The 22,980-nt window shown below is 40.1% G+C and overlaps 1 protein-coding gene across 4 annotated transcripts in view; it reads left to right on the forward strand.

Annotated features, from left to right (window-relative positions):
- enox2 (ecto-NOX disulfide-thiol exchanger 2) overlaps nucleotides 1-22,980 on the forward strand; it is a 209,735-nt gene that overhangs the window by 77,965 nt on the left and 108,790 nt on the right. For all 4 annotated transcript variants that reach the window (XM_074649303.1, XM_074649302.1, XM_074649305.1 and 1 more), the window contains one exon: nucleotides 21,219-21,365. In XM_074649303.1, the coding sequence (XP_074505404.1) occupies nucleotides 21,219-21,365 (147 nt within the window). The remainder of the gene's footprint in view (nucleotides 1-21,218; nucleotides 21,366-22,980) is intronic.

Raw genomic sequence — 22,980 nt, forward strand, 5'->3', positions numbered from 1 at the left:
TTCAAGGTATTTAGAGGTCTGACCATGTTGGAGTCTCACTAAGGCCGGGTCTATATAATGAAAAGTCTTTGCTAATCTGTCGGTAATTCTTCCACAAATCACCAGTGCGTCAGTAGATTATTTTGTCTATCCCTTAAAGTCCAAGTCAGTATTCAGTCTTTTCATCCTGATCCATTAGTTTGACTATTGCACCTGTTTGACATCCCTGAAGTAATCTAATGTCCTTTCTTGTGCTAGTTTAAAGTCATAGTCATCCCAGTTTTCTAATGAGAACTCACAAATTTGGTGCTTTATCCCCAGCTAGCACAGATTTGACTCTCTCTGGGTGATGGCTTTTTTCTTTCTGTTCATTCATTTTCTAAAATGATTCCTTTTTAAAACATAGCCAGAAGTGAAAAGTTGGAGAAGATAGGAAAAAGGGGGCAATGTGGCACAATTTGTTTTTTACATCAAGACTGTAGAAAGGAACCAGGAGCGGTCCAGATGGAATTGGCATTGCGAGGCAACATTTGTAATGTACTGTAATTTAATAATTATAGATTGTACCTTGGTGATATTATTGAATGATTCTGATCAGGACGTGTGAACGAAGTGGAGCGGTGAGAAGTTCCACTACTTGCTCACGGAGCTGCCGCCGCTCCGCTCAATATCGCTCCAAGCTTAACTCAGATTTCACCCCGCTCCACTCAAGTTGCTCAAAGCTCGCTCCAAAAAAAGCAAAAAAAAAAGAGTGCGTTGTATTTTAATTAGGGCTTTAGGCTACCGAATGTCATTTTCCTTTTTTTTACATTTGAAGATTCTATTGAGTTTTTCAAAATCCTCGAAGAAAACCCTCAATTATTGATGAAGTGGTCATTTTTTTTTTTTTTTATTAAATCGACTTTCTTAATGGATATAACTCGTATAACTGCAAGCCTCCCTTTGTGTGCAGCAATTGCAAGTGACCACAATGAAAATGTTGGTTTTGAAAGGCTAAATGCCAACAAATATGGATCGGAGTTAAATATTTCGTTAGATAAAAACACGATTTGAAATAAACATGCTCGGGCATACTTTGAACTTGGAGAAATTGGAGCGGGAGACAAGGCGACACTGCAACTTTTGAAAAAAATACGCTCTGCACTCCATCCAAAATCCTCCCGCTCGTTCTGCCTGATTGAATGTATTGTTTTTATTCCTCCCATAAATTACTCATGGAGCGTTATCATTGCTGCCACATACCAGAATGCATCTTTGTGTCGAGTATGTATAATTCATGAATTACATGAAGAACATCAGACATGGGAGTTTTTCAGAAAAAGAGTACAGGGTATACAGTGTGCCTGGTAACTGCTTCTCCTGTTAGACAAGTGCTCTATTGATTGAGAGGGAGATTGAAATTGATTGAGAAGGAGAGACTGAAATCACTGAATCACTCCAGTTAAAATGATGTGCCTACTCTCCTATTTCAATGGTAATGCATTCTGCACAGAGCAAGTGTTATTCTGTGGCAACCCTGCAAGTTTTTCTTTGCTGACAACAAAGTAGTTACATTTTGGAATATAGTTTTTGAAACTTCTTGAGCACAATTGCAAGAGGGTGCACTCTTACTAGTGATGAGCAATTAAAAAAGTATTTAAACAGGACAGATTTTTACAGAAGAATATCTATGGTTGGAGAAATTCATCACATTTTTAGGACACAGGCAGAAGCAAATAGTCTGCTGATATATTGGTGTTGAAAATGTCAGTGCCCCTCGGTATCGGAAACGAACTCACTTGCATTACTTTTGAACGTGTCAGGGACGGCGTGTCAACATACGCTCGTTACATGCATAGTGTCCTTTCAAAATAAACTTCCGTTTACACAGGAAGTTAGGTTTAGGCACCACAACCACTTAGTTAGGGTTGGGAAACGGTCGTAGTTGACATTAACTTCAATGACTAATGACTCACCTGACTAGCGATAACAACGAGTCACGTGACTAGAAGGTCTTTTGTTGGTTTGACCCATACGCCAAACCTCCCACCCGCCGTTAGCGGACTCTTACCCTATTAATACTACGTCACTTGCTCCGACCGTCGAATAACGCCACAGAGTAAGATTACATTGGAGTTAGTTGAAAGCCCGGTTCGTCACATACTGTTGCTAAAGGGCGCCTCCGTGCATCGGTATCCGATGCTTCGAGGCGCTGCCCAATTGCCGTTATATCTGGAGTTGGGAGTGAGACCGGGTTGGTTCTGGTGGTGAACATACAAATGGAGCTGCCAAACTGCAGCCTCATTTAAATCACTCTGCTTCCACCTTGTCACAGTTCCTTACCATTTTGTTCTTCACCATCCCGTGTGTTCTTTCAGCTCGCTGAGAGTTACTTCCCTTAATCCAATCAAAATTGAACAAAACCCAAGAAAGAATTGTACAGTAGCTGTAGATATAACATAAAAATCGAATGAAGCAAGTGCTGCACTGTTAACCTCGCTTCAGATATTAGAAAGCTTTCTCCCACCATTGTATTTGTGCAATGCATTAGATATCTTAATGGATATAAGCAGCTTCGAATGGAAGTAGGACTCTTTATTCATTACGTTGGTTGAATGGCCTCTGCTGAGCTTGGTCGCCTCCTCTATAGCTGGCAAAGTGTGATCTATGAACTGACTAATTGCCTTTGTCCTGATCGCTTCCATGACCAGGCCATTAAGTGTCTGGAAAGGTCATTTCCTGTCCTATTTCTGTAGTATCCATCAGGGAGACTCAGCCACAGCAGAGTGGAAAACTGCAGATGATGATATTGCAATATTATTGTTAGATTTATTTGTGAAACTATTGACGCTAGTCCCCTGTGAGATAGCATGGGATGTGGAAACAGCTGGGAATGTATAACTGATTTTCAAAAGAGGACAGCAGATGGTTAACCGAGCACTCAGAGCTGTCATGCTATGATTGTGTCACACGGTTCCTGCTCGAGGTCAGAACGAGGAGAGAAATCGAAGATTAGTCGAGGAAATATGTATTCATAGCCTATGTGGAACAACAAAAGGGGCAGGGACCCTACTTAATTGTCCATAGCTGCTGTCAGAGGAAACTGAGATTGACTCAAGTTATTATTAATTTATTGTTCACCCTCCAGTTTTGACCCACTGCTAAATAGTTGACAGGACATGAGATGACTGTGAAGTATAAGTAAATTCAAGAAGTGGTTTTCTTTGGCAATGAACATTTAAGTAGCAGATGTTTTTCTCAAAGCGGAGACTCCTTTGTATCCATTAGCAGCAGACATAAATGACAGGAAATATAGGATCTGACATTTGACAAACTGCAAGGAAGGCAAAGGTAGTTAAAACACAAAACAAACTTAAAGCTTTCTTCATTTACTGCCAGTTTTTTTAGAACAGTTACTTAAGATTTATATTTCAAAAAGGAGATTTGGCTTCCACACAAAGACGCCAGAGTGACAAAAAATGAGTTCTATTCTGGTGCTTGTTGGCGCCGGAGATGAGCAGGGCGAGGACAGATTTGACAAAGTAAAGCTGTGATCGAAACATCAGTGGGTAGATGGGAAGACAGTTCTTGAGTAGCAGCCTGCAGATCATGAGTTTGTACTGACAGTATTTGAACTTGAGTTTTCCAACTAATGTTATTAAAAGGGTATGTGCAGTCACTTATAAATATGCAACTCTCTGAAAACACATTTTGCAGGGTATACATTAGGGCTCCAAGTATAACTTTTATTTTTATTATTTTTTTATTTAACTTCAGATTCAGACAAATGTATTGATCCCAAGAAGGGGAATTCAATTCATTTTATCATTTTGTGATGTCAGGAAATATTGAAAAATGTCCGTCACAATTTCCTAGAACCCTTCAAATTGCTTGTTTTGTCTTTGTGTTTTGGTTTTCATGCATACTACTTTTCTTCAATTCACTTTACCTACAAATATAAGACATATATTATTCACTCTCCTGCCACTCCTACAGTTAATGTCAATTCCGTGCACCTGCAGAACAGCTGCCCCACACTAAACTCCTATATCAGATATCAATTTTTTACCCAGGGGGCAACCTCTGGGTTTGAAAAGTGAAGCCAATGCGGAAGTGCCTTAAACTTGCATTCTTTCTAACAGCCAGCAGGGGGCGACTCCTCTGGTTGCAAAAAAGTAGTCTGACTGTATAGAAGTCTATGAGAAAATGAGCCTACTGCTCACTTGATTTATTACCTCAGTCAACATTGTAAACATGAGTTTATGGTCTCAATCGCTAGTTTCAAGTCTTCTTCAATACAGCATGATGTTCATTTAGTAAATTATGGTCCCATTTAGAGTCAAATAGACCATAAAGCAGGGGATGCTTTAGGGCGGGGCTACCTTGTGATTGACAGGTTGCTACCACGGCGTTGTCCGGTCTGGGACTTGTCCGTTTTTTCGTCCTACAACTTTTAACCCTTTCACAGTGTGTTTTCAGTTCACGAAAGTTAATTATAACCTTTTTGGTCGCCTAGAAATGTCTCATTCAGCATTTGTTTGTTCTTAGCTCCACCCTCTCGTGCCACTTCTGGTTGCAAAAAAACAAGATGGCGACAGCCAAAAACCAAAATGGCAAAAGCCAGATAGCCGAACTCAAGGCCTCAAAACGGCAGTCCAGAAACCAATGGGTGACGTCACGGTGACTACGTCCACTTCTTATATACAGTCTACGGTTTTACCTGTAAGACTTTATCATTGTCTTAATGCCTTGTTCATTATCTCTGATATGAAAACATCAGATTTCTGCAAAGTAAAAGTGTAGGCCCAGGTCATAGTTCAGTTATATAATCCTTACGCACCACAGAGCATCTCTCCTGCTGGCTGCTGCTGACAGTGTTGTCATCTGAACATTTAGTCACACTGTATGACAGTAAAAGAGGTTGTAACAGTGTCTGGTTCAAAAGTAGTTTAGCCAACTTCATTGACAGTCGGCATCGGAGCCGAGAGCCTTTTGAGCAGCCAAGAGACACGAGTCGCGCTGCCTCACGCTGCTCTCCGTTTCCATTACCCTCCATCAAAATAAGTTTTGTGGGGATGTCACTTTGAGACAAGATTTGGTTTGTAAAGTTTACACCCGGCCATGCTGTTGCTCCTGCATTGCTCTGTGTACAATGACACAGCTAAAAAGTGCAATGATTTGACTGCCTACTCATGGTCTTCTCGACTAATGACTTGAATCGTCAACTTTTGAAAAGTTATATTCATATATTATGTATGTTGTCTCACATTTAGTATTATTCTGTCCAGCTGGCAGGATGCATCTCCTCCACTTATCCTCCACTAAAGCTGGCTGGTGCAATAACTAAAAAATCATCACTATATATTTCTCCATTCTGAAAGAATATTGCCAAAACACAAGCCAATAAAGTTTTGTTTTGGGATAAATTATTTTGCTGATTGGAGTATTTGGAAACACTGTTGGCGGTAATCCCGCTACTACAGATCTGCCAAACTCTTATTTTGTGGCATTTTGATGTGAATGGTGTGTGCATCTTCCCCGACAACATTAGTATCCATTTGACTTAGCATCCAGCATTTGATGCATTACTATTCTTCCTACAGTGGCAGACTTTGCTTGTGAAGCTTGCACCAGGGGTCACATTAATACGATGATTCACTTTGCCCTTTGTCACTATGTTTCTCTCTTTAAATGAGTCAGAGCTTAGCTTTAGCATGCATCAGTGGAAACCCAAGGCATTTGAATAAATCAAATAAATCATTGTGTTCCTAAGTGGGTGTTTACTTGACTTGAGTGCAACCTGTTGTGACCCCAACTGCTCCCAGCCTCCCCGAAGTAAAACAAAGATGTTGTTTTTGCGCTTTTGTGCCCCCTCTTCGGCTATTTGCTTTATTTATGCCTTAAATTTCGGTGCTGCGGCTTATGGAATAGATTCCTCCTGACTCGTTCTCTGGTCATTACAGAATGAAGTTTAGCTCGCTTCACTGACTAATTCTTTCTGGCAAAACTAAAAACCCCTCGCTGCCACAAACACATTTCCTCCCATTTTCCAGTGACAAAACAGCAAGGGACAAGACAGACCGACAATGAGTGCTGACATTTTCTGCCACAGGGTCCATTAGCACTCTCATGTGTGACTAAATGTTTTTTTTTTTTTGCACTCGCAGCTCCAGATTTTAACGTGTTTGTACTTTGGTGAAGGCAAAAAGGGACAAAAAATGCAAGTCTTCATGGAACACTTAGATTTTAAATAGGATCATGTTTTTGTGTTGTCATTTATAAGACAAGACTGTTGAATTTCTGTGTTGATTTTGAAGCCATAACAGTGTCACCAACTGCGGCGATGGAAACATTATCCATTCATTTTATACTCTGTTAAATATTAAAGAGATATTCTGCTGATTTCATGCATGAAGACCAGTTTACTCATCATGCTGAATTTTCTCCACTGGAGCTTGTGACTTCAGATCTTTCGCAGAAAGCCTGCTTTACAAACTGGTAAACGCCCATGTCTTTCAAACTGGGATGGTCGAAGGAAAAAATGCTAATGAGTTGCATCATGGGAAGTGCTTTAGAAGAGTTTTTGGAGTTTGACACATCTCATATTGAGGACTAAAAGTCTGGATATCTTAGCCTCTGCTGAAATTGATTTTGACTATTCTTTTTTTTTTTGTGACAAGATGAATCCATACAAATGGGGATAACAGCACACATATTCACACAGTATTTCCAAAAGGCATTCGTGGTGTTGCACTGAGTTGTACACACAAAAAGAGACAGGATTGTTGCGAGAAGACTGAAAAAAGAAAACTTGAGAGCCGCTTTAACTCGGCGTACTTTCTCTAGTCCTTATCGTCGGACTGCTAGTCTTTGTTGCCCAGTTGGACCCGTTTTTAGCGACGTCTTTGTACTTTGAGATCCTGGCCCTTACTTTGATGAGTAAATGTTGACCATACGTAACCGATAGAACTGATTGCTGGACCTACAAAAATAAATCCAAGTTGTAGTGAACCATAGTTTTCCTATAAGTTACTCTGTTTTTTTAGATGTAATCTAATGTTTTCTGAGTTTCTTGTGCAAAAAACCACACTGAAGACCGTGGTTTGGATTCCAGATCCACAAGTGAAAGCAGTGGCAGCTGACATGGCTGCAACAGAAGTGTTTACAGATGTGACAAGTTAAATCAAACAGTAGTATCCTGCATCATATCATTGATCACTCTACTTGCCCCTTTTTGGGCGAGTAAATCTAGCAACTCACTTACCTGTTTGGACGAGTGGTAAAAAAGAATTAAACACATTGTTTTTTTCAGAGCTGATGATGGAAGTAGCTTAAGGAGTGAGTCATCTTTCTACCGTCTCCTCTCTGTTGAGAGTTGCACGTGCGCAGTACCGATCTGGCACTCGCGAGAAAATAGCGCCAGCTAAAGACAAAGTTTATGAGCTGAAGCGCAAGCAAGCATTTCAATTATACTGGAAACAGGAGTTTAGTTGGATGGCATTCGAGGATGAGGGCGAAACTCCAGATTTGTATACTTAAATAAAGATTAAACGTGACAGATAACTTAGGTCTTTGTTGTTATTTGATAACTGCTAATAAATAAAATGTTTATACAATTTGATTAGGGGTAAAAATTTACTTTGGGCAAGTAGATTTCTAAGTGAAATAAAAAAAAAAATTAACGTTGAACCTGTCACATACATAACTGTAAACCTTTGAGCAGGGATTCAAATTGGGTTTTTCCCAAAGCTGTCTAGAAGTAGAAGCTGTAACTACTGGAGTGCCTTTCACTTGTTTACTAATCAGCGGTGCTATCAAGGCAGCATATGTGTCCCTGTTAGCAGTGTAGATCGTGATCAACACCAGACGTCACAGTGAGGACTTCAGCTTCCTGGACCAGAATTCAGAGCTCCCAACTCGTGGAGAATGACAAGTAGCCATCTGGTGTAATTCTTCTCTTCAGACCTGTACGGGAGCTACATCCCGAAATAGCATCAAAGGCAAAGAGTTGTCTTTTGAAAACGGGCTGTTGCATCGAGAGCGCTGAGATCTCACTTGTATTGTCACTCAGGGGGTCTGATACTCATTCTCCTCTCAGAGAGGGGAAGAGAGAGAGGAAGCTTTGTGCACAAGACAAACAATAAAAACAGCTAAGGAGCACTTTTTACAAGTATTAATTGACACACAAGGGAATAAGGCTTCTTATCTACGCTCCTTGAAACTAAGCACAGCCTCTGGGATGCTCTGAAGTGTACTGACAAGGTGTGGGCATGCTTTTCAAACCCAGACTAAAACGGGGTTTACAAAGAAATCTGTGAGTCAGGAAAATTATTTTATTTGGACTGGCTATGAATTGATTTTGCCTAATGATGCAAATGTGGCTGAAATTTGGCTTCAGGACTCAGTCTTCCATATTATTTTATTTTATTGAACAATAACCTGTTACCCATTTAACAGATTAAAGACATCAAACTTGTCTCATCTGGTTTTATGCTCTTGGAGAAGGTAATTACTGAAATAAAGGGTAATTACCACAGCTTTAGAAGAAATATGCACGCCATGCTGACGGCCTTGGGTTATGATGGTCTTCAATCCGACATTGAAAGTGAGAAATCCTTAAAAACACCCATTAAAACACACATTCACCGAAGGCATAAGTATAAGTGTAGACAATTGAGGCAGAAAATGACTCAAATGCAAAATGTGAGAAGAGCCGGGTGCTTTGAGTCACATTATATGTGGAGATAATGACTGTGTAAAGCTTAGCAAGCATCCAGTACTATAGATCAGCTAATATTCAATCTGGTCTGAAAACAAATCATTGTCCTTGTTTGACTTTTTCCCACAGTTTTAAGGGAGTTTTTTGGGGCTTTGTGATAAACAAGGACACCATTAACAATACACAAAGTTATGGACAGATATACTTAATCCAAGAGGGAAATTTTTCATTTTAGAATAAACACTGACCCATTTGTGTTTTGTGTTTTCCCATCGTCCCATTCCTATTTCTGTCGAATTTGTTATTCTGTCTTTTCTCCTCTGATTTTAAATATTAATACGCCTAGATATTGGAGACGCCTTATAGCATGCAACACCTCAAAAAGCTGCATTTATACACGGGGAAACTGCTGCTATTGAAAGAACAAAGTTGGACTCTTGAAATCAAAAGCCAACATCGAGTTCAGGATACATCTTGCTGCTTTTAAAAGCCTCTGCCAGTGATGGCAGCAGCTGCTTATCATAAATCACTTCTGTCCTCTGTACCAGTCCATTCCCCCACAAGGATAAAATATAGGTGGTCTGAAGCAAATTATAGAGCAGTTGTGATTTCAGGACAGGCTGCAAATGAGACAAAAAAATACAAAAAGTAGATGGCAGCTAAGCACCAGAGTGAAGAGAAAGGCATTATTAAGAGAAGCGTACGTGTGAGAAGACAGATGGGAGAGAACAAGAGGTGGAGTCAAATGAAGTGGAGGTTTATGGACAAGCAGCCGGTGACAAAAGATGGTGATATATATTTGAAGCCCTAAAAGAACAGTAAGTCCCTGCTGCGACCTAATCCCATTTTAATTAGGAGGAATGACTTGCACCTTAAGGATCACCCATGTTTGCTTTAAATAATGTTCTGTGACAGGATGGAAAGCTTCAGTGAGCATCATCTGCTTATTGTAAATCAGCAGCTGGTCGTCCAAAGAGAGACACGACTTCATACTGCAGCAGTTTATGTTCAAGTCTCAGAAACTAGTTTTAAAGTGAATCCCCCGATGGGATTGACTCAGCAAAGAGTCGACAAACAGTATTAGTCAGTTGTCGAGCCAAGCGCTTTAGAGATGACCATTCACCGCCGCTCATGGCCACACTCAGACACACACGGCTCTCCCAGCTTGCCATTGTTGATGTACGTTGGAGCCAGCGAGCCTCTCATTAGCCATTCCTCTGGAACACAACAACACATCGACATAGGCTGGATGTTTTTCTAACAGACTGCAAATAGCTCCACCAACTATTTAAGGGAAGTGTGAGCGCTCCTGAAGTCATTAGCATAAGAGCGTCCGTGCCAATCGTAACGCATGCCATCCTGTAATAATGATACATCGATTGCCCACATCGCCAAGATATCCTTTGTACCGCTGCCTAATTGTTGATATCTTGATCGCGTCCATACACTGCATGCATTAAAGTATCCTGTCTTCTAAAGGAGAGGCCAGATGGTAAGAGCTTAGACATCCTGGGGCCTCGAGGACCGAAGAGAAGAACGGTTCTCCTGGGATGAACTTCCACTTTATTGCCTCCTGCCACGAGCGCCTCGTAGACTTTATTAGTCCGACGCTAAGCATCGCTCTCAGAAGACATTGCGCATGCACGTGTGAGCTAACATGACCTTATCAACCGCTGTGTTGTCACACTCGTTCACTCACTACAATGCAAAAAGGGCACGGGCCTTTGACAGTAGAAAGCGGATTAGTCTGTAAACCAAAGATTCTTAGTGAGTTTAATGGAATAGCGATGAGTGGATGGGAGATTTAAATAAATTAACCTTCAGTGAATTCCCCAAGGCTTGGAGGAATGACAGAGGGGGTCTGAGGAGGAATTTTTTTCCCCTTGTCTCTGATGATATGAATAGTCATGGCATGATTATAGTGTTGTGTTTGAAGCACAACAGAAGTGAACACTGACTATATTGACAAATTCAAATGTTCCTTGGAGCGGAAAACAAATTAATTGCCCTCCCTTCACATTAATAATAACCCTTTGCATTTTATATTTTGCCCTTTTCACATGTCGCAGTCAGTGTTCCAGCTCCATATGCCAATGTATTGGTAGTTTATATCGCATGCAGAGTAGGGGCAAATTCGTAAATGCACAATGAGATGTTCCAATGCTAGCATTGTTTCAAAATGTCATCACAACATCAGGGAATAGATTAACCTTTACCAAGCTCCCAACTGTAAGAGCATAAATTCTTTCTGCATACTTATCATGATATTAACCCTGATTGGTGCCTTTGACATTTACTTAAAGATGCAAAAAGGCTGAATATTCTGGATATTCTCACCTCTGTATTGATTGGGATGCAGTAACTCACTGTAACAGTAGACAACTTGGGATGCTTTTTGTATTTTGAAACTGCCATTTATTTCTGAGTTAAAAGTGTTTCCTTCTCTTTGCCACTTCATTACTTCCCAGGACCGTCTCGACAGCCTTGTCTAATTTGGGAAATGTCAGGTAAAACATTTTTCTGGAGTAATTGAGCTTGAAATTTGAGCAGTCTTTGAAAGTGAGAATCCTTGTGATGATTATTATTTTTGTAGCAGTATTGTTGAAGAATATTCATCACAGCAGTTTTTTTTGCTCTTGATTTCCCTGTGATTCCTTTACTTTGAATTCTGACAGCATCTGCTACATCCCCAAACTATGACATTTTTTTTAAGCTACGACCAGCAGTTCTACAGGTTGGTCGGGTCGGTCCACAAATATTTCCCAACCCTTTGGTGGCCACACTTTTTGCCCTAGGAGGCTGAAATTTGGTGTGTAGGTCAAGTGTGTGGGTGTGAAGGTGTGTGTTTGTGTTCAAGCCAATTGGCCAAAAGGGGGTGTGGCGGTGAGAGTGGCATATAAACAAAAAGGCGCATAACTTCTAAACTGATTCACATACCGTGGCCATAAACTCATGAACCATTTGTCGTAGACTCCTGTGGGAGGCATCGTTGGTCTCAGCGGTTCCTGTTTCATTAGTGTGTGTACACTAAAGTCACATCCCCTTTGCATCTATCATGAACCACTTCTTGTTATTTTTATATTTATTACATAATAATTACAGTTAGAATGTGGAGTTTAACTGGATGCCAGAGGAAAAACTATGTCCAGAGATGCTAATATCTACATTATGCACATGTCACGTTCATAAAAGACTGAGCAACATAAACCCCAAAAAGCTCTGCATAATAAACAGTGAGAAATTTGAGTAATAAATATTGTCCATTCCAATTTTCTCAGTGTTTAATTTTGTCTTGGGGCTATTTGACAGCAGATGAATGAACACCCACAATTAGGGCTGTCCTTGACCAAAGAAATTCTTAGTTGATTAACAGTCATACAATTTCATCGTCTAATCGATTCGTTGATTTAATCGACGGATCTGTAAAACATCCATAAAGAATCACACAAAAGGACCACTTTAAATCTTGTGTTTACCAGAGATGTGCTCATAAGTTTCTTGGAAATAAGTCATTCAGTATGAAAAAAAGCATAAAGAAATCTGAGTTGACTAGTCGACTGCGAGGGGGCAGCCCTACTCACATCCGACTAGTGTCTGTAGATCAGGAGTTGAGCTGAAGTGTGTGTACAGTACGTCCATTATATAGTGGAGAAATTGTCTACCTTGTTGAAGTTTAGTGGTGTCTGTGATGTCCTCTCCCACTGTCTTGTTTACAACCGAGGTGACACCCAGCAGAGATCTTCAGCCTTTCAGCTTTTGACTGGTCTCCATGGAAACGATCAAAGTTAACAACTGCATCTTGCACCACCTCCCCTGGGCAGGGGGTCACCATGGGTAACCGTGTCACTGTGGCAACGATATTAGCCATAATCAATTAGGGTTGCTTCACGAAATGTCTGTGGCCAAATATATTATTGTCTGATAAGAAACTTGGAACCCTGGATCAGAGTAGGGTCAGAAACAAAGACATACATTTTCTTAGTTGAAATGAGCAAAGCTTTCTGGATAGAGCACCTGTCCTGTAACTGGCCCTGTGTGACCACCACTTGTATGAGCTGCCTGTTGTTTTAACTCTTCTTTGTCTTTTGCTATAAATACTCAGGAAGTGAAAAGCTTGGCTAATAGCCTCATGAGAATACCGCAGCTGTTTGGCGTGCCTCGCCATCCACTGCTAAGCCACATCAGTCAGACACCCTGTTTATACACCTGCTAAGGGCACTCATAACTTAAATCAGCTACCTTTTTTTAGGAGGCTATAAGCTCGTGCTCCATGTTCTGTTGTCCTGATGGACACTCCAGGCTATGAATAGAGTGATATCTCATTTTATTGCAGGACCTAATGGAGGTCTTATGACTTCCATCAGTAACCTTTCAGGTGACTAAAAGCTAATTTGGGATCCTGTTCGTAAACCTGCCAGCTGCCACCCAACATGACCCAGAGTTACAGCCTGTCACTGTCACATTACATCGCACCATAGCAGTCAGCTTTCCAGTAATCGCGACGATTTTGAATGTTATCAGAATGGGACTTGTGACCTGCATGTCTATTGCATTGGTGATGGACAATGTGACCTCTCTTAATTCCTTTTTAATCCGTTACTAGAAGACTTTCCACCGCAACCACATGTCGTCCACACGGTCAGCCTTCTGACCTAAACGTTAACATGGGCTTTATTTAGATGGACTGTTATTGGAATTAGTGCTTCAACAATTTGTTGATCGATACCAAAAAAGCAGTGATGTAACAATCACTGCTTCCAGCCTCTCAGATATGAGGATATGCTGTTTTATATAATTGAAAGTTGGATATCTTTCGGACTCTCGGTTGGACAAAACAAGCTATTTGAAGAAGTCACTTTGGAGTTTGACAAATTGGGATGGCCATTACTTGGACAGCACTATGTGTACTGACAAATTTGGGCAGAAAGAGAGCTGTACACCAATTACAGATTATTTCAACAAGAGTGTTTTATTTGATTATATCCTCACAAAGAAGGCTGGACAGTGTTACCATTCAGATGAAATTCATTTTCTATCCCCAGAAGATTGTCTGCCTACATTTACGCCGTTGGTCAATTCTCTGTACTAATCAGTGAAGTCTGTTGTTGGTCTGAAGTTTGGAGAGAAAGGAGCTGTATTTCATAGGAAATAAATAATCAAAGAATAAAAAACTAGCAACTCTTGGCTTCATGTTTGTAATGGGACAATGGCTCTGGGAATTTCTCCTCCCGGTTCCTTTCTGCGGTGCTGAATCTGAGTAAATCATGAATAAATGTTTTCCTTTTCATAGCATTAATCCAGTCAGGTAGATCCAACTGTGAGCTCATGGCCTCGTAAAACTACAGTTGTATTTGTGAAGGCATCCTCCCGTGTGTCTCTTTGTGTTTATATTAGTGTGTGTTGTGTCTTTTGACCACAAGTAGAGCAATTAAACATGCTTTAATTGCTCTACTTACCCTGTCTAACAACTTCCTTTGGCTGCAAGACTCAGTGATTAGCCTATTTCTCATTGATTTTTTTTAAAGCAGACATTTTTCAAGACGGAGGGGAAGATGCATAGCTTGGAGAACATTCTGTCCTGGTTCCCAACCTGGGGGTCGGAAAAACTTCACGGTGGATCGTGGGGCCTTCTTGATTTTAAGGGGTGTAAGACAACTCTTTAAAAAAAATACACAGTTGGCCTATATTTCAGGATGTCATTCATTTCTGTGAAGAAAACTAAATGAAATGTCACGGTAAAGACCTGAACACAAACTATAGTGACAGATTCTTCCCTCACTCGTCCTGCATTAGAAAAGTACGCAGTTAAAACAAACAAAGTGCTTATAGAACAATGGCCAAGTGTCAGGGAGAAGAAAACACTGAATTTGTCAATAAGCCTATTAATTATGTATGATTGTAAAAAAAAATAATACATAATACAGACAGAGAATTGTATTAAAAGCCCCTAAAAGCCCCTGCTCAAAATTCTTCCAAATTGCTCATTTTACACAGAATTCCTGCAGTTATTGCGTTCCTTATTTAGGTTAGTTGTAGTAGTTTATCAGTTGTTCTATACTGTTATTGTTATGCATTGAATATAATATGAAATATCAATGAAATATGCCACTTAGTCGGGGGTCATCAGTTTACTCAATGATAGAAAAGGGGTCGCTTAAGGAAAACGGTTGGGAACTACTCAACAATACTACTTCCCTGTGAGGTTTTTGGTGTTTAGCATTAAAACATCGATCCTGTACTCCCTCTCCAGATTATGTCCTGATAGGTGAATGTGCTCGGCCACTTTGCTTGTTTGAAGATACAAATCAGTGGAGCTGAAAGGCAGTTTGTTGTGGTTTAGTAATGAAGTGGAATAGTCAGAGAAGGAAATTTACCTCTGAGGTTGGGGATATGTTAATGTTGTGTGCCACCATCTGGCCCTTTGCCTTGTTCAGATGAATGAACGTGCAGTCGTCTACATGGCCTCTATACAGTATGTGTCTATCTTAGATTAATAGTCCACTTCTTAGGCCACCCTCCCCCCCCCTCTTAAGCACTTACCTGCAACGTTGTGCTGATGCACATTTCCTAATGCTCTGCATTATTCATACTGCACTTTTGGGTTTATTAGCTGATCAGAGTTAGATTAAGGGCTATAGGAGAATTATACAAACGTGCTACAGAGAGAATCATTGCAGCAAAGCACAGCGGTGGGTAAAGCTGTGATCTGTTATAATAATAATAATAATAATAATAATATCTTTATTTATATAGCACTTATAAAAATAAAGTTACAAAGTGCTTCACGGAAAGACAATTAAAAAAACCACAGCAATAACAAAATAAACATGCTAAAAGAACAACATACAGAATAGAAAGTCAAGCCAGGTGAAATGAGGGAAGGCAGCCTGATGAAAGTAGGTTTTGAGCTTAGATTTAAAAGAAGCCACTGACTCAGCCGGCCTTATTTCCTCGGGCAGAACAGATCTGATCAGATGGACAGAAAGATCACAGGTTTGATCCCCTCAGCTGCCAGTGTGCTTTGAAGTCATTGTTAAAAAAGAAATGATGAAGTCATTATGTAATGGCTCTCATATTTCATGATTCTGTGTTGCAGCAAACCTCCATGTCCTGTAATTGGTGTATCATTTCCCAGACTGCTTACATATTTCAGATGTCCACTGCAGTAACGTGATTTATATAGAACACATTTTTGGTAGGTTACACAAACCCAAATTATTGGTTTTCTTCAAAACTGCAAAATAATCTTTTTATAGCACGCAGCACAGTCAACATAACATCCTCGGGCTGTAACTAACGATTGATTTCATATCAATAATCTGCTGGTAATTTCATTGATTAATCATTTGGTCAATGTCTGACATCCTCAAATTATTGATTTTGTCCAAAACCCAAAGGTATTCACTGTGCTATCAGAAAAGACAAAGGAAAAACAACAAATAATTACATTTAAGAAGTTGAAACCAGTACATTTTGGCATTTTTGCTTTAAAAAATTAAACGATCTATCAAACTTATTACAATTGTTGCCTTTTAATCTTCTGTCGGTCACCCAAACAATGAATCAACTGATAATTTCAACTATCTAATGCTTGATTTATGCTTGTCGCAATCGCGAGTGTCCGCAACGCCAAAGTGACGTCACACCATCAGATATACGGCACTTTGCAGGGGTTCTGTGCGGCAGGTTTTCGCCTGCCCACGTGCATCAAACTTTTTCTAATTTAGCGGACACGGATGGGCGGTGAAAATGGAGAACTTTAAGGAGCTTTGCTGCGAGGAGAAATCTGCACCAAGTATGAGGGATTCAAACGCTTCCTTGTCACCATTCCACGTCAGCTCATCCGTGCGGCTGTCATTGCGGAAAGTATAACTGAAGCTTAAGATTCACAAATATTAATTAAGGTTGTTAAAGGTTTGACAGCATTTGTTTTACATCAGATAGTTCGTATTGTGTCTTAGTTATTATATTATGAGGACATCATATTCAGCACACATTTCTCCATGTAGAGGTGTAGATGCAGGAGTTGGGCTTCACATCCAAGGCAGTTAAATGGTGTTTTAATGACCCACTGAGTTTCATTGCATATTCTAATGGTCCTGTTTTCTCCTGGCCCACTATACCATTAATGGGGCGTGTTGTTAATGCATCCTTGATGTGAGATCAGGTCACTTTCATTTCTTGTATCCCATCTTGAGACCACGGAGCATAAAGTTTGTCTCTTAGTTCAGCATTTTCATTTCCTTCATTTACTCTGCAGCCCCTTCTTTTCCAACGCCTCCTCCACCTGTCTCCACCCAGCCTCCTGGTATTTATTTTCCTCCTCCTCTGGGGAGTGATAGTCACTGACATCACTCCTCCCTCTGGCCAGATGTTGATACTTAAACACGCCATCCATCAGCCTAAAGACAGAGGAGTAGCACGGCAGACAGCGGCGATGACCCAGCAAAGATGTCCTTAATATACAGTACAGACTCAAACAGAAAGAGACTCCGGTTCCCACCCTTTGTTTTACATCAACATATGTTTCTGCTGTGGGCCGCATCCGTCCGATTACTGGTTCTGAACACTGACAAACAAAGCTCAAACCCAAAGATAAAACGACGATGTACAGCCAAAAGCTGTTTCATTGAGGCTGAATCTGCAGAATGCTTTTCTTTACTTTCGCCTCAGAGCTTTATACTGCAGTAACGCTATCACTAGAGAGCAAGATAAGGTGGCAAAATTCACATAAAATGTACTGGATGCAGTCAGTCATGTAGCTCTGCATCACTTTTAAATCACACATTTGGGTGCAACAAATTTCCTTCCTCCTGATTCATCCTTTTTTACCACATTTTAGATGTACGATTCTCTTATAAGTCCATTGAGGAGACAGAGTTGGGAAATATTTGGACAAACTCAGCCGGCGCTATGAGCAAAAGTAACTTTTTGCCTTGAACTTGAAGTGGAATGACACGGCTGAAGCTGAGTGGTGTTTCCCTGTCAACTGTTCAGTACTGTTTCCCTCTCTTCATGGTTCCTCTTGGCCTTTCTTCATGGCAGCTACCATACCATCGACTGGAAGGCTGTCTCTTGTAAACTGTTGCTGTTTATTGGTGACAGACTTAACATTGGCAGAGTAATGGATTTATATCGCTCTCTACCACACTATTGGCGTTCATCGTTGAAGAAGTGTGACAGATGGGTGCTGAGTAGAGATCGACGTAAGGTCTGTGTGAGAGTGCAGACAGAAGATCTATTTAGACTGACTCTGCAGCAAATACACAGTCCCCTCTGTCTCAATCTAACTGTGTCTGATAGAAACAGGAGAAGTGAGTTTGTACCAGCATCAGTATTTGAATTAGAGCACCATAATATTTTAGTAAGATTTAGTCACAGATTAGACTGAAATATTGGAGAAATATCATGTGGTACTCAGTGGACATTGAGGAAGTGCCTTAAACTTGCATTCTTTCTAATAGTCAGCAGGGGGCGACTCCTCTGGTTGCAAAAAGAAGTCTGATTGTATAGAAGTCTATGAGAAAATGAGCCTACTTCTCACTTGATTTATTACCTCAGTAAACATTGTAAACATGAGTTTATGGTCTCAAACGCTAGTTTCAAGTCTTCTTCAATACAGCATGATGTTCATTTAGAAAATTATGGTTCCATTTAGAGTCAAATAGACCATAAAGCAGGGGATGCTTTAGGGCGGGGCTACCTTGTGAGTGACCGGTCGCTACCACGGCGTTGTCGATGTTTTCGTCAGATCTTTAACCCTTTCACAGTGTGTTTTCAGTTCATGAAAGTTAATTATAACATTTTGGTTGCCTAAAAATGTCAGTGTTCAGTTGTACTTAGCTCCACCCTCTGGTGTCTTCTTTATCTCCTTTTTCTTTTTCTTTCTTTGTCTGATGGTCTGTGTTTGTCAAGCTGCTGATCAATCTTTGCTATTGACGATTGAAATAACGAAAATAAAAGACACAGTTGACACGGAAATCTAATATAATCTCATTAATTGGCTAATCACTAATAATGATAATAATAATAATAATAAACTTTATTTATGTAGCACCTTACATACAGGGGGTGTAGTTCAGAGTGCTTTACAACAAAAGAAGAAAGAAGAAAATAGAAACGGGTATAACAAGTGCAAATACTGTGCGATAAAACCAAATAATCAAATAAAAAACAAAAAAGACGCAGCAAATAGCAAGGACAGGTATGCTAAGAACAATATAATCTGTAAAAGATAGATATAAAACAAAGGAGTGCATAAGAACAATAAAACACCAGTTAGTTAAAGGTAATGCTAAATAAATACATTACATTTGTCTTACATGGAACAATAAATGCACTAAAACACACCTTTTAATGAAAGTATTCTTCCAGAATGTAATGTAAGAGTCTTCATTTTTTGTGAAAGTAGATTTTATAAAAACAAAGACAGCAGTTAAAATCCTTAGTAATGATGTTGTTGACGTTTATAGCTCCGTCTGAGTGTGATACTAACCGTTGAGGGTCCTCTGGACCTCTGATAGAGCCACATTAATGCGGGGCTTCTGATCTGTTGTGCAATAGAGATAAAAAACAAATCTGTGCACAAAGAAGTGTCATGAATTTTTCATGACTGTAGACCGAGACTCCCCAGGACCCTGCTCTGAATTATAAACAAATACACAACTCTTAAATAGTGGGAAATAACCGATGCATCACGCAGATAACAGAAGTTAAGTTGTTTATCATTTATTAGGACTCGGGAGCAATCTCAACTTGTTTTTGTTTTCATTACTTATGGATGTAAGCGCTCTTATTGTTTATTATATTCATATGACTGTTGATTTTTGTTATTGTAAGATAACAGTGAGCGGAATCAAAATGCTAAAGAAAACCTCTCCTCCCTCCACTGAACCGTCTGATACATTGGCCTCATTATACTGTATAGCAGTACAGTTGAGCAACTACGTTTACATCCATGTTCAAATGAGATGTTGTTTATGTGGAAGTACTGTTTTGGTATGGAATATTAGATTCTTTACAGCATTCTTTCAGATAAACATGCTTAGTGGTCTTTGCACCATATTTGTTATATAAACTAAGTTTGTTCGTTTTTGGCCCTTTTTTAAAGTTGACTTTGATTAGAAGAGAAGGAAACGGTGCATGTGTCGGTGTGTCTGTGCATGTACAAAACATTGATTCAGGAGTCATCCAACTAGAGCACCATTGTGTTTCGTCTGTGTCTGGGATTAGGACAGAAATATTATGGTACAGAAAATAAAATCCTTTTGCAGAGTCAAAACTTCACTTTATTAAATTGATTTTAATATCTACAAGTTCCTGGCATCTACTCTCTCCAAAGCCAGACGTTTACTTGTACGAAGGCTGCGACAAGTGATTATCTTCTTTATGGATTAATCTCCCAATTATTTGATGAATCAATTCGTTGTTTGGGCTTTAAAAACATCAGAAAATGAAAAATACCCACAGTCATTTCCGACAGCCCATGATGACGACGACACCAAATTTGCTTGTTTTGTTAGACAACAGTCCGAAACCCAAAGATTTTGAGTCACCTATTATCTAAGACGAGGACATTTGAACCAATTCTCACATTTGAGAAGCTTTAACCATTCAATTTTCTGCATTTTTTTCTGAAGAAATGACTTGTTTGTTTCTTTGTTTACACATATAAAAAATTAAAAAGACACAATATTGTACTTAAAGGTACAGTGTATAGGATTTGGTGACATCTAGTGGTGTGGTTGCAGATTGCAACCAGCTGAGTACCCCTCCGCTCATTCCTGTCTTTCCAAGACTGCGGTAACGTGAGTCGCCGAGTGCACAACAGTGGTAACGCCGTTCGCCTTGCTCAGAGGCCATCCTTACCATAATAACACTACTTTTAGGAGCAACGGAAATCAGACGGCAGCTGTGGTTTTGCACTCTGCGGCTTACATTACCGCAGTTTCACAAGTGTGTCGGAGAACTACGGTGGCCTTCATGTAATGCAAAAGCATGAAAGGCTCTCTCTAGAGACAGTGTTTGGTATGTTATTATATTCCATTTCTGCTCAAAGATCCACCAAATTGTCAATCGATTATCAAATTGGTCTATAATATCTTTTCCTTAAGTTTGTGTCAATTGAGTAATTAATTAATCGACAAATTGTTTAAGCTCTGCTTTGTTCACATATCATTCCTTATAGATAGATTTTAACTGAGAAAACATCATCCAACCTCATATCACATGACCTTCAGCAAATGTATGTTTTGTAGACTTTCATATAAGAATTTTAATTAAAGAATTCCTGTATTGAATTTGATTGTATTGAATCCTGAATCCACCGGTTCCACCGTCATTAGCGCCGTTGAAATAAAAAGTGTTTTGTGAGGTCTGCAGCGCGATGTGTGTCTGAATGAAGCCCACAGGGTTTGGACATGAAAAGCACAGCATGTCACTTTCTCTTTTTCATGTTTCACAGTGTTTCCCCCCTTTGGTCAGGAGCCATCTCTTCATTTAGTATAATGTGGCTCTCTGTGCTGCTGTCTGTGTCTTCCAGGACTCAACGCTCTGCCCTTTGATCCAGCAAGCAACAACGACCCTCTCCAGTTCACCAGCTCCAGTGGGCCACTGGTGACAGAGTGTCCTCCTCTGGAAAACACTGCCGAGAATACCAAGAAGAGGAAGAGAGCCAGCCTGCCTCCAGGTACTGACAACAACCACCTCACTACTACTGCACCACTGTCACTGCTGCAGGATTACTCTGTGGTGTCAAATCCTCGACGTTTTGCCCTCAGCCATGTCAAATTTTAAATGCAAGTGCCCACAACGCCCAACAGAGAATTCCTCCCTTCATTCAGGAACACTTTGATACAACAGCTAGATTCTTTACCTCAAGATTTCATCTTCCTCCTTCTATCAAATATCTGCGATGGGAATTGTTGCATAATCCCATCATTTGGTGGCGGTATTGAGGAAAAAAAACGTGGCTTAGCTCAGTCTTTGTTGTTTTCGATTAGCTTGCCATGTCCTGAGGCTCTGGTTGTCTGGCCTGTTTGGAGGTCAGGCAGCTGCGGCAGGAAACTGCTCCTCTGAGATTGTGTGCCTGACTGTCTGTTACCGTGCCAACACTACCAGCCAATCAAAACCGCACACACGCCTTCAGCTCTCTCACACACACACACTTACCTGTCACACAAACAGGAATGCGCTGAGAGGAGCGTGTCCGTGTGTCTAAGTGTGTTACAAAGTGTGCCGTGATGAAACAGTAAATTGAGTCGGTGGCTGGTAATGTGTCAAATTAAAGAAGGACTTTCTAATTAAAGAATTAAAGAAGTACTGACTAATTAATTGCTTTGTAAGTAATAGAAAGAAGAGAGGGCCCTTAAGACAGAGAGGTGTTGTTGCATGTTCTCTGCTTTCTTGGCGGTGCTAATTGGACGGGATTAATACTCCACATTAACACCGCTTTAATCAACAATTCATCTTTCCTTCACATTTTCACATGGCCGAGTTCACGTCTTGATAAGAGTTTCATTTCAATTCACTGACCATGTCAAACTATAATTGGATAATGTATCGTGTAGGATTGTCAAACAAATAACCAATGCCTGTCCAAATGATGGATTTCTATAAATGTTGCAAGTGAGATATTACATGTAACATGAAGACCAGGTGTGAATTAAACAGTTTTACACTTTAGATGAAGTAAAAAGGATTAGTAGTTTTATTGTAGTCGTAAGCCTCAGTTAATGTTTCAAAACTGCAGCGTTAAAAGTTTTCAGCCAGCTTATGATACAACTCAGATTCACTCAAACCTTGGGAAATGATCCAGACCACGTAATTCAGCTTTTCAATCAGTAAGTCGACTGTGATACAAAACCCTACAACATAGAGTAATGTACAGTATGTAGGTATGGGACCGATCCGATCCAATATACTGTAGGTATCGGGCTCCGATATGACGTCATGCACGTAACGGATATCAGACTGAGGTTACTGATCCATATATCTCTATGTAATCATGATGGAGAATGTCCCTCCGGCAGTGTTAGCAACGCTAGCATATTTAGCATGGAGGTCGAATGGCTGATTCAAGCCCAGAACAGGAGATAAACATGATAAACAACACATTAGGAAAGTGTTGTATTGCAATTTAAAGGTCCTCCTATATGATATCCAGAGCATTAATATAGCAGCAAACAACTATTTGCTATGTAAAGACATAACGGAGTAATGTCCACCTGAGCAGAGAATGAAGTCACTCTCTGTGTGTGTGTTGTAATCCGAGCTTCTCCGTGCTTTGTTGATATCGCCGGGCC

The sequence above is a fragment of the Sebastes fasciatus genome, chromosome 10 (assembly GCF_043250625.1).
Source record: "Sebastes fasciatus isolate fSebFas1 chromosome 10, fSebFas1.pri, whole genome shotgun sequence".
NCBI lineage: Eukaryota > Metazoa > Chordata > Actinopteri > Perciformes > Sebastidae > Sebastes > Sebastes fasciatus.